The sequence below is a fragment of the Ranitomeya imitator genome, chromosome 2 (genome assembly GCF_032444005.1).
Source record: "Ranitomeya imitator isolate aRanImi1 chromosome 2, aRanImi1.pri, whole genome shotgun sequence".
Classification (NCBI taxonomy): Eukaryota; Metazoa; Chordata; class Amphibia; order Anura; family Dendrobatidae; genus Ranitomeya; species Ranitomeya imitator.
The window spans coordinates 144,494,850-144,507,325 of record NC_091283.1 but is presented as its reverse complement, the minus strand read 5'-3'; the positions used below and the strand labels follow the sequence as shown (position 1 = coordinate 144,507,325).

The window sequence follows — 12,476 nt, the reverse complement described above, 5'->3', positions numbered from 1 at the left end:
TGAACCCAACATAAGTGGAGCAGTAAGTCAGAGGCTTGAGAGCCAATTACCGCTGCGGCAACAATAAAATAGTTGCCTGATAATAAGAATTATATTCACTAAGCCAAATGATAATTAGAGATTCTTTTTTTAAGCGACACCTACAAACGTGACCGTGTTACATGTCAGCATTGCAGGCCATTCTGAGAATGGTAAAATGTATCAACCAAAAAGTTGATGGACAGCATTCACTCAATGTGTCAGACTACCAATGCACAGTGTTTATTGGGTAGTCTGACGAACGTTCCAGGCGTGTTGGGGGTAAAAAAGTTTTCTGAGAAGTGTCTGATCAGGAACCATGTGAAAGGACGGCATCTGGTACCGTTATTAAATTTTCCCCAGATTCTATTAATTTTTAATGTCAAACCAAAGGGTGGCTTTCATTTCTTAGAATCTTTTTTTTTACTACAGGCCTATACGAATGATAGAAAATTACCTGCTCGAGAAGACACAATTATAGACAAAGAGGGTTAGTTCCAGACACAATACTTAACTGGATGCATTTTCAAGTAAAAATGAATACCTGACAAGAGTCCTCTTTAACCTGTCAGGAGTCTGTTAGTTACCATGGCGACAACAATCAAAAGCATTCATAGACTAGAAGAGGAAAAGTCACATAGGAAATGGGTTATTATTGGTGATTGTTAAAAGGGCACAAACCTATAAACTTGATTTGTAATCTTAGATATGAAATATTTAAAAGGTCAAAAATTATTATAATTTTTTTCACGAAATAGGCTCAGTGTGCCCAGCCCAGTAATCTTTAGTTCAGATTCTAACGTGTGATGTGGATGAATGTTGTTCTGCGTAAATATTGACCTGGCCGACATCAATACAACTTTGAATATCAGGCCAAGCACTGTGGGAGCTATATCTCAAAGCTGGCAGGCCGCATGAAATCAGATGGCGAGGGCTAGTGTTTGGCAGCAATAATGTGCTCTTACTAGTTTATTTGTGTGGTTCTATATGAAAAGTGAGCTGTCAATGACTTCTAATCAGAGTAATTACTTGCTAGAAATTCACTCAAGTACTTTATTGGCTTGGAAGCTTAGAGCTGTTTGTAAGTGACCAAAAAAGCTGCCATGCCCTATACTGCCACGATGAACCCTTACGAATTAACACCTTTCAATAAAGCTTTTTAAGCTTTGTGTGACTAACGTAGCTGCAGAGAGAACCAGATGTCTTCATAGAAAATGTTGCTTTCATGGAAAGTTGTATTCAGTTTGTCAAGATTTCTGTTCGTATTTTTGTGGGTATGTAAAAATAACTAAGCTACTTTACCCACTAACCTCTCTAATGTATTCTCTACCAAAGCCAACTAGATCTATTTTTTGAAGATCAAATATTCCTACTTATAAAAGTACAGCGATAACGACTACCTAAGTACAAGTCACAAGTATCAACATGGTGAGATGCAGGGAAAGGGATGAAGTAGGTTACCACGCTGAGAATGTGTATCTGGAAATTAGCCCGGAGTTCCTCATGAGGGTTCCGTTTCCACTGGTGATCACAGGGAAGTAGACGAAAAAGAGGGAAAGATTCTGGCACAACCATCCAAGGATGAAATGGATTCTTTATTGAAATGTAGTTAAAACATTAAAATGCGAGACCTCGTGCCTGACGCGTTTCAGGTATATATACACCTTCAGTCATAGTATAACTTCTAGCCTATGACTAAGTGTGTATACACCTGAAAGACGTCAGGCACGAGGCCTTGTCTTGCAATGTTTTAACTACGTTTCAATAAAGAATCCATTATATCCCTGGATGATTGTGCCGGAATCTCTCCCTGATTTCGTCCACAAGTATCAACATTCATCACCAACCAAAATTCAAAACGTACAAACCCTGTCTTAGGAACGACCTCTAAAGTGCAGGAACACCCTCATTTTTTGGAGATGGTTTAAGCCACACCATTTTTGCCATCCGGTTCATGGGACTGAACTGTTTCAAAATAAGTATAAGTCTGTACATGAGTATAATAAAGCTCCATCAACCTATGAGTTGTACAGAGCTATAAACATCACTCCAAGATTTCTTTGAGCACATATTCTATTTTGTTTTCCTACAGTTCTATGAAGCATATGAGCATTTTTTTTGTTATGAACTGTGTATGAATGAAAGTGAATATTGCTTTTAGAAAAACATCTCCAGCACTGAATCCATATAATGGCACAGTGTTTTTAAAAAGTTTGAAAAATCCTTTTACCGCTATGAGATGTAGGCATTGGGTGCGCGTAAAGGCAAATATTTCAATAGATCACCACTTGGTTTGTTTTTTTAGGAAATGTCAATAAAACCATGAAACCATCTTTAATCATTAAGCATTAATAGCTCATCTAAACTGAACAAATATAGATTGAATTAAGTTTTTGTCTACCAGCTAGATTGCGCATGTTTTAATGGGTCTATGTGGCAGCCCAATAACATCACTTGGAAAGACATTGTTATATATTTTAGCAATGAAGAATAATGGACTTAGTTGATCTTATCTGTACACAACACCTCTTATTTCAGTATTTATGAGTGTGCTTTTTCTGTTGCTTTCTGTGCCTTTTTCCACATTATGGATGTTATTGGCTCCATATCGGAGTGCACTTGCCAACCTGTACCATATCTTCCGCTGCTTAAATGCTAACAAAACAATCTTGCCTGTCAAGCCTAAATATTAGGACGTCATGGATAGGGTCCAATGTAAACTGTGAAAGGTTGCTGTAATTTAATCATGTCAGAAATTTTGATTAGTGGAAGTCCAAATGCAGAGACCCCAACTAGTTGTTAGAATGAAGGGGCCAAAGTACTCGGCTCCACTCCTTTTCTCCTACATTTGACTGTATATTTCTCGCTCTCCTCAGAGAGGTAGGATTAGCTATGTATATGTTTTTAGAGTTGGAGAAACACCATTAATGGTGTACAGCCCATGCTAGATACTGAGAAGTGGCTGTAATACCAAGTTGGTGTGACCGTTTTGATTTACTTTGCCTTACCCAGAGAAAGGAATGATTTGTTATTCATTTGTGCTGAAGAAAAAACTTTTGTTACTCATTTGTGCTGAAGAAAGGACTGTTTTGTTATTCATTTGTGCTGAAGAAAGGAATGTTTTCAGTTGGGAGCTGTAAAGTTTATGAAGGACAATAAACTTTTTTGATTTAAAAACCTGTGCCTATCCAAGCTGCTACCAGACAGCAGAAACCCCTACTATGTATATTTATATGTATTTATACTGTATAAGAGATCCCTCATCAGTATAACACACTGTCACTACTTTGAATATCATCTGAGGAGAATTCTTTGTACTGTGTTATATAACTTAGATATGTCTCCCCTGTTTCTGTAACTACAGTAATCTATAGTAACTGTATTTTCATGTTTTAACAGACTTTAGTAATTTAATTACCGTATGTAATTGATGCTATAGAAGGAATTATATTTTTAGGTTATCACTTTGCTTAGAGTCTAGGATATTTCTAGCTCCATTCACATCTTTTAAATGACTGTTTGATACAGTTTTAGCTATTTTCATACATAAAGCCTGCATAAAAAACGAAATGTACAAATCACATGGAAGATGACAAGCTTAAAAATCATTTTCTTCACACACTTTTGACAGCTTCAACAAACAAATTCATAGAGTATATTAATATCAACCATTTTATTAGTCATCTCGACTTTTGTCATCAATATGTCTTCTTTATCACATTTAGGAAAGCAGAAGTATCTTTGTGCCAGCCGGAATGACTGCACGATTGACAAATTCCGGAGGAAAAACTGTCCATCATGTCGCTTGCGGAAATGTTACGAGGCAGGAATGACATTAGGCGGTAAGTCAGTCCTGTTGTAGTGTGTGCAGATTCTATAAATGTGAGTCATGGAATTTGTGTAATGGAGTAATGTACACTCTTTGGCGCTCAATTTTCAGCTGACCTCTATCATGGCTCCACCATCAATCTGTCCCTATCATCGGTTACTTACTCGGAATGTCAGTCCTTTTTTTATGGAGTGTTATATTTTCTGTATCACTGATTGTGTTCTTCTTGTCATTTCTCCTTCCCCTCCACCCATATTCCATGGTATAGATTGCATTATCTAATCTTTAATGCTCATGATTATTATTTTTGCATCTATGGACATTCAGCACACACATTAGTCTACCTCTCTATCATGACTGTGATTAAGCAAATAAATGTCAATGGACGCTCCTGTCACCGACAGCACAACTGGAAAGCTTTGGGAATCCATTTCATGTACATTCCCGAGACGTCTTCTGCTTAGAGCAGAACTATTGGTTAGTGCGATAATCCACAATCGACATGTTGTTATATTTCACAAATAATAAGACTCGGCCAAGATTTCATCTACTGTATATTTATTCTACATGCTAGTATTTAGGAGCATGCATCTTACATCACTTGAACCATGGTAAGCTCTGGGAAAAAAAAGAGATAGGGACATGAATATAACACGCCTTCTTCGGTATATTATGATTTAAAATGTATCAAAAGGTCTGTGGAGTTGAAGTCAGTTTTGGGTCAGTAGAAGTGTAACCACTTAAAAATAGGAATATGAAATATTGTACATTATTAATATTACATTAATTCACTAAAAATATAACTTATTGTCTATTTACTTTAGTGTGAATTTCAGACAGATAAAAATAAATGTTATGCTCTATCAGTCCGAAGCTCCTGTTTATCATTGTACTAAATAAATTATTAAAAATTCGTTAAATATTTATAATTGAGAGTCCTCAGTAGTTGATACCTTTTAACCCCTTCATGACCCAGCCTATTTTGACCTTAATGACCTGGCCGTTTTTTGCAATTCTGACCAGTGTCCCTTTATGAGGTAATAACTCAGGAACGCTTCAACGGATCCTAGCGGTTCTGAGACTGTTTTTTCATGACATATTGGGCTTCATGTTAGTGGTAAATTTAAGTCAATAAATTCTGCGTTTATTTGTGATAAAAACGGAAATTTGGCGAAAATTTTGAAAATTTCACAATTTTCACATTTTGAATTTCTATTCTGTTAAACCAGAGAGTTATGTGACACAAAATAGTTAATAAATAACATTACCCACATGTCTACTTTACATCAGCACAATTTTGGAAACAAAATTTTTTTTTGCTAGGAAGTTATAAGGGTTAAAATTTGACCAGTGATTTCTCATTTTTACAACGAAATTTACAAAACCATTTTTTTTAGGGACCACCTCACATTTGAAGTCAGTTTGAGGGGTCTATATGGCTGAAAATACCCAAAAGTGACACCATTCTAAAAACTGCACCCCTCAATTTACACAAAACCACATTCAAGAAGCTTATTAATACTTCAGGTGCTTCACAGCAGCAGAAGCAACATGGAAGGAAAAAATGAACATTTAACTTTTTAGTCACAAAAATGATCTTTTAGCAACAATTTTTTATTTTCCCTATGGTAAAAGGAGAAACTGAACCACGAAAGTTGTTGTACAATATGTCCTGAGTACGCTGATACCTCATATGTGGGGGTAAACCACTGCTTGGGTGAACGGCAGGGCTTGGAACGGAAGGAGCGCCATTTGACTTTTTGAATGAAAAATTGGCTCCACTCTTTAGCGGACACCATGTCGCGTTTGGAGAGCCCCCGTGTGCCTAAAAATTGGAGCTCCCCCACAAGTGACCTCATTTTGGAAACTAGACTCCCCAAGGAACTTATCTAGATGCATAGTGAGCACTTTGAACCCCCAGGTGCTTCACAAATTGATCCGTAAAAATGAAAAAGTACTTTTTTTTCACAAAAAATTTCTTTTCGCCTCAATTTTTTCATTTTCACATGGGCAAAAGGATAAAATGGATTGTAAAATTTGTTGGGCAATTTCTCCCGAGTACGCCGATACCTCACATGTGGGGGTAAACCACTGTTTGGGCACACGGCAGGGCTCGGAAGGGAAGGTGCGCCATTTGACTTTTTGAATGGAAAATTAGCTCCAATTGTTTGCGGACACCATGTCGCGTTTGGAGAGCCCCTGTGTGCCTAAACATTGGAGCTCCCCACAAGTGACCCCTGTTCTGTCGCCGCCATCTAATATTGTTACCCTGATTATTTGCTTGCATAATTGCAGTTTCCTCAGTATACAGTATTGATATATTCATGCCTTTATTCATCTGTGATGCTTTGGCTCCCTCTAGCGGCCAGAGTTATGTTGGCAGTTCAATCTTGTTTTTGTATTATCCATGTCTGATTCTCCTCCTCCTTTGCAATGCATTATGGTAGCTCAGCCTCCATTTCCCTCCATTTTTCCTTTCACTTTCTTCGGTTTGCCTTCAAGGAAAGACGCTTCACTTCATCCCCCTTGCGATTGCATTGCCGTTTCACCGCATCAATATACCACTACGTTTAATAAAGCACAGACTCAACCACAGTCTCCTTATTGGACCCCGGTATAGCGGTTTAGCTGACTGTATAGCTACGTATGAGCCTGCCTCAGCTAGTGAGGACAGAACAGTGAAACGGCAATCATCCAACTAGTGGGATTCATCAGTGAAACGGCAGCCATCCAGCTAGTGGGATTCAAGTCACCGGCTACTCAGAGACTAAATACAGCTGCAGCAATCTCTGCACAGCCAAGCACTTTCCCAAGACACCATGTCTCACAAATCACATAGGACAAGATCTGTTACTTCCGTCTCCTCAAAGACAACATCCATCAGCAGCGCAGTCGCCATTGCCCGCGCAAATGCTGAAGCCGCCAAAATACGAGCGAGCTTTGCTGACCAAGAGATGCAACTTAAATTAGAAAAAGCACGCCTAGATGACGAAGAGAGAAGGTCACTCTTAGAGAGAGACGAGCAAGAGAGAAGGTAGCGCTTAGAGAGAGACGAGCAAGAGAGAAGGTTGCGCTTAGAGAGAGATGAGCAAGAGAGAAGAATGCAGTTAGAGAGAGCCAACCAAGAGAGAAGAATGCAGTTAGAGAGAGCCGACCAAGAGAGAAGGACGCAGTTAGAGAAGGCACGCGTGGATGCCGCCTTAGAAAGCCTAGCAGCAAAAAGGGAAGCTGCCGCAGCCCTCGCCGAAGCAGAATCGCTAGAAGCCGCGCAAAATCCCAAGCTGCATAGCCAAAGCAGTACGTCGAGTCTGGAGTTTCCACTGCAAGACTCACCACAACGCACATCTCAGTATGTTAATGACCTTCCTGATCCAAACTATAACCCTGAACCAGTACCAAAACCAGAATACGACACCTCCAGCGAAGTGAGTGAGAGTCGTCACGAGGCTCAGGACAGAAACAAACTTGAAAATGTGAGGCAAAACAACTATGCTAATGACTACCTTGCCCCTCATCAGGTAACCAACGTGGATCACCCTGCTGACACACCGTACATCAGGCCGAAGCAATACGACACCGGCTGGCGCCACCATGAGGACACTAACAGGTACGAACGCAGCTCACATCACTATCAGGGCGACCCATCACCAGTATACTCTGCTGACAACCGATTCACGACAGAATTTGCCAAGTTCTTCAAACGACGTGAACTGGTTGCCAAGGGACTCATGAAATTCACTGACCGAGCTGAAGGTTACAGAGCTTGGAAAGCTTCCTTCCAAAATGTCATTAGAGACTTGGGGCTACAACACGGGGAAGAGATAGACCTGTTAGTCAAATACCTGGGAGAAGAGTCAGTCAAACACGCAGTAAGGATCAGAGACATTAATATAAACCGCCCTGAGACTGGCCTCAAAGAGATCTGGAAAAGGCTGGATGAGTGTTACGGCTCAGCAGAAGTAATAGAAAGAGCCTTGTTCAAAAGAATCGATAACTTTCCTAAAATATCTAACAAAGGTCTCCAGAAACTTAGAGAGCTAAGCGACTTGCTAAAGGAAGTCCAAGTTGCCAAATATGAGGACGACCTACAGGGACTTGCATTTCTCGACACAGCCAGAGGTGTTAACCCTATAGTCCAGAAGTTGCCCTACAATCTACAGGAGAGGTGGCTCACACATGGTTCCACGTACAAATACAAACACAGCGTTCCATTCCCTCCCTTCTCCGTTTTTGTAGACTTCATACACCAACAAGCGAGAATTAGAAACGATCCCAGCTTTGACTTTGCAATACCATATGCCACACCATCACCACCTGCAAATCCACGCAGAACATCTATAGCAGTACACAAGACTTATGTTTCTTCTTCAGATTCTAATTACAGGTCTGCTGGCTGCTCCCAATCAGAGACAAAGGTGCAGGACCCTGACAAGCAGTGTCCACTTCATCAGAAGCCTCATCCTCTCCTGAAATGCAGAGCCTTCAGAGGAAAATCTATGCCAGATCGCAGAAGCTTCCTGAAAGAAAACGGTATCTGCTACAAGTGCTGCTCGTCCACAGCTCATCTCGCCAAGGATTGCAAGGTCAGTGTAAAATGCACAGAATGTGGCACCACAGACCATAACACCACTCTACACCCTGGCCCAGCTCCAAGGAGTACACAAAACACGCCAGCTGACAGTGAGCATGGCGGGGAGGAAAAGAGCACTGATACAGCTACGCCAGAGATCACTTCACAATGCACCGAGGTCTGCAAAGGGACAATAGACAGTAGGTCCTGTTCAAAAATATGCCTCGTCAAAGTATACCCGAAGGGCCATAGAGACCAAGCTGTAAGACTGTATGCTATCTTGGATGATCAAAGTAATCGATCCTTGGCTAGATCAACGTTCTTTGACCTATTCAACATCAAAGGGCCAAGCACTCCCTACTCCTTAAAGACGTGTGCAGGTACTGTGACAACAGCAGGCAGAAAAGCTACTGACTACCAGATCGAGTCTTTAGACGGACAATTCTGCCTACCGCTACCTACGATCATCGAATGTAACCAGATCCCAGACAACAGATCTGAAATCCCTACGCCAGATGTAGCAATCCATCACGCTCACTTAAAACAAATAGCACACCTCATACCGGAACTCGACCATCAGGCCCAGATAATTCTGCTGTTGGGGAGAGATATCCTACAGCTACATAAAGTGAGACGTCATATCAATGGACTTCACAATGCTCCCTATGCCCAAAGGCTAGACCTAGGATGGGTCATAATTGGCAACGTATGCTTGGGACGCATGCACGCCCCATCTTCTGTGACAAGCATGATGACAAATACATTGGAGAAAGGACGTCCATCTCTGTTTCAACCTTGTAACAATGAGTTCCATGTCAGGGAACTGCCACACAGCATCCAACTGCCCAACCATCTAATAGACTTTACTCACGACAGCAGTATAGTGTCGGGAAGCTATGAGGATCAGTTAGGGTGCACAGTCTTCCAGAGAACTAAGCAGGACAACCAAGTGGCAATGTCGGTAGAGGACAAGTTGTTCTTAGCGGTAATGGACAAGGGACTCGTTAAAGATGAGACCAACAGCTGGGTCGCACCTCTTCCCTTCAAAACCCACAGACCACGTCTACCGAACAACAGAAATCAGGCATTACAACGTTTCTCCTCTCTCATTCGTAATCTGCAAAAGAAACCAGAGATGAAAGATCACTTTTTCTCCTTCATGTCAAAGATTTTTGAAAACCGTCACGCAGAACTAGCTCCCACTCTCAAAGACTCTGAAGAATGCTGGTTCCTACCCATGTTCGGAGTATACCACCCTAAAAAACCAGGCCAGATCAGAGTCGTGTTTGATTCCAGTGCTAAGTTTAATGATGTCTCCCTGAATGACGTTCTGCTGACAGGACCAGACCTCAATAACAAACTACTGGGTGTACTTATGCGCTTCCGTAAGGATTCCATTGCCTTCATCGCTGACATCCAGCAAATGTTCCATTGTTTCCTTGTGAGAGAGAGAGACAGGAACTTCCTAAGATTCTTCTGGTACAGAGACAATGATCCTACTAAAGAAGTCACAGAGTATCGCATGAGAGTGCACATCTTTGGCAACAGTCCTTCCCCTGCAGTCGCCATTTACGGACTCAAAAGGTTGGCTCAGGAAGGAGAAGCAGAATGCGGAGCAGATGTCAGACAATTCATAGAAAAGGACTTTTATGTCGACGACTGTCTAAAAGCCATGCCTTCAAATGAGACTGCCATCAGTCTTCTCAGGAGAGCTCAGGACATGCTTGCCTACTCGAACCTTAGGCTTCATAAAATAGCCTCAAACAGCCAAGAACTCATGGAAGCGTTCCCTTCTCAAGACCTATGTAATGGTCTCAGAGACCTGGACCTGGGGTCAGACCCCGCACCAATGCAACGCAGCCTCGGGCTTCTCTGGAATCTACAATCAGACACTTTCACCTTTCAGGTCAGCCAGGAAGAAAGGCCTTTCACACGTAGAGGCGTCCTGTCTACCATCAACAGTCTGTACGACCCCTTGGGTTTCGCAGCTCCTGTTACTATACAAGGCAAGGCCCTACTAAGAGACTTAACTAGGGAAACATCTGACTGGGATGCACCTCTGCCACCTGACAAGAGGATCCAGTGGGAAGAGTGGAAGAACTCGTTAGCGGCACTCTCCAACCTGCATGTGCCAAGACCGTACACCCCTGTGCCATCTACTGAGATACAGAGCCAAAGACTGTACGTATTTGCAGATGCTTCTGTCAAAGCAATTGCCGCTGTTGCCTACCTCAAAACTGTAGACTCCAAATGTCAGTGCCACATTGGTTTCGTCATGGGAAAGGCCAAACTCGCACCACAACCAGAGCACACTATACCCAGGTTAGAGCTTTGTGCCGCAGTCTTAGCCGTTGAGTTAGCGGAGTTCATCGCATCCGAAATGGATATCGACCTGACACAAGCCAAGTTCTACTCAGACAGCAAAGTAGTCCTGGGATATATCCACAACGAAACCAGGCGATTCTACGTTTATGTCAATAACAGAGTGCTACGAATCAGGAGATCAGTTCACCCACAGCAGTGGCATTACATACCCACAGACCAGAATCCAGCAGATCATGCAACTAGAGCAGTTGACGCAAGTCGACTAGGAAGCACAACGTGGCTCTCTGGACCAAAACTATTGTACATTGAGGAATGTTTTCCAGACACCTTCGAACTAGTAGGAGAGGACTCAGATGCAGAAATCCGCCCTCAGGTGTCTACACTACATACAATGACCTCTGTTATCCAGCTTGGATCTTGCAGGTTCAACAGATTCTCAAGTTGGAAGTCACTTACTCGAGCCATTACCTGCCTGACACATATAGTTCGCTCATTCAGGACCACCAGAACTCGTGACATGGAAAAATGTAAAGGAGCAGCAAGGCTCACTCACGAAAGCCTAATCACCTTCATGGCTGAAGCTGCAACAATAATCAATGCAAGACCCCTGGTTCCAGTTCCTAACGACCCGGAGGAGCCCTTGTTATTGACTCCAGCTACTTTACTTACCCAGAAAACAGGACTGTCCAGTGCCCCTCCAGGAGGATTCGACGCGAAGGACCTCTACAAGCGCCAATGGAGACAGGTACAAAGTCTTGCAAATACTTTCTGGGACAGGTGGCGCAAACAATATTTGTCTACCCTGCAGCCACGGACGAAGTGGCAATCTACTAAACCTAATCTGAACATAGGTGACCTTGTTCTTGTGAAAGACTGTCAGATTCACCGGAACCAGTGGCCACTTGGTCTAGTTACCGCAGCGTTCCCGAGCAAGGACGGCAACGTCCGCAAAGTTGAGCTAAGGATGACCAAAGGGAATGAACCTAAGACATTTTCCAGACCGGTATCTGAACTGGTCCTATTGTTGCCTTCGGAAGAAAGGAGTAGTGACATCCGTTGATGCCAGACGGGGAGTGTTCTGTCTCCGCCATCTAATATTGTTACCCTGATTATTTGCTTGCATAATTGCAGTTTCCTCAGTATACAGTATTGATATATTCATGCCTTTATTCATCTGTGATGCTTTGGCTCCCTCTAGCGGCCAGAGTTATGTTGGCAGTTCAATCTTGTTTTTGTATTATCCATGTCTGATTCTCCTCCTCCTTTGCAATGCATTATGGTAGCTCAGCCTCCATTTCCCTCCATTTTTCCTTTCACTTTCTTCGGTTTGCCTTCAAGGAAAGACGCTTCACTTCATCCCCCTTGCGATTGCATTGCCGTTTCACCGCATCAATATACCACTACGTTTAATAAAGCACAGACTCAACCACAGTCTCCTTATTGGACCCCGGTATAGCGGTTTAGCTGACTGTATAGCTACGTATGAGCCTGCCTCAGCTAGTGAGGACAGAACAACCCCATTTTGGAAACTAGACCCCCCAATGAACTTATCTAGATGCATATTGAACACTTTAAACCCCCAGGTGCTTCACAGAAGTTTATAACGCAGAGCCATGAAAATAAAAAATAATTTTTCTTTCCTCAAAAATGATTTTTTAGCCTGGAATTTCCTATTTTGCCAAGAGTGTTAGGAGAAATTGGACCCCAAATGTTGTTGTCCAGTTTGTCCTGAGT

The 12,476-nt window shown here is 42.2% G+C and overlaps 1 protein-coding gene across 1 annotated transcript in view; it reads left to right on the top strand.

The window, feature by feature from the left end:
• The window catches only part of AR (androgen receptor), a 427,211-nt gene that overhangs the window by 280,622 nt on the left and 134,113 nt on the right, over positions 1-12,476 (top strand). Inside the window, exon 3 of the mRNA XM_069747353.1 lies at positions 3,744-3,860. Within this exon, the coding sequence (XP_069603454.1) occupies positions 3,744-3,860 (117 nt within the window). The remainder of the gene's footprint in view (positions 1-3,743; positions 3,861-12,476) is intronic.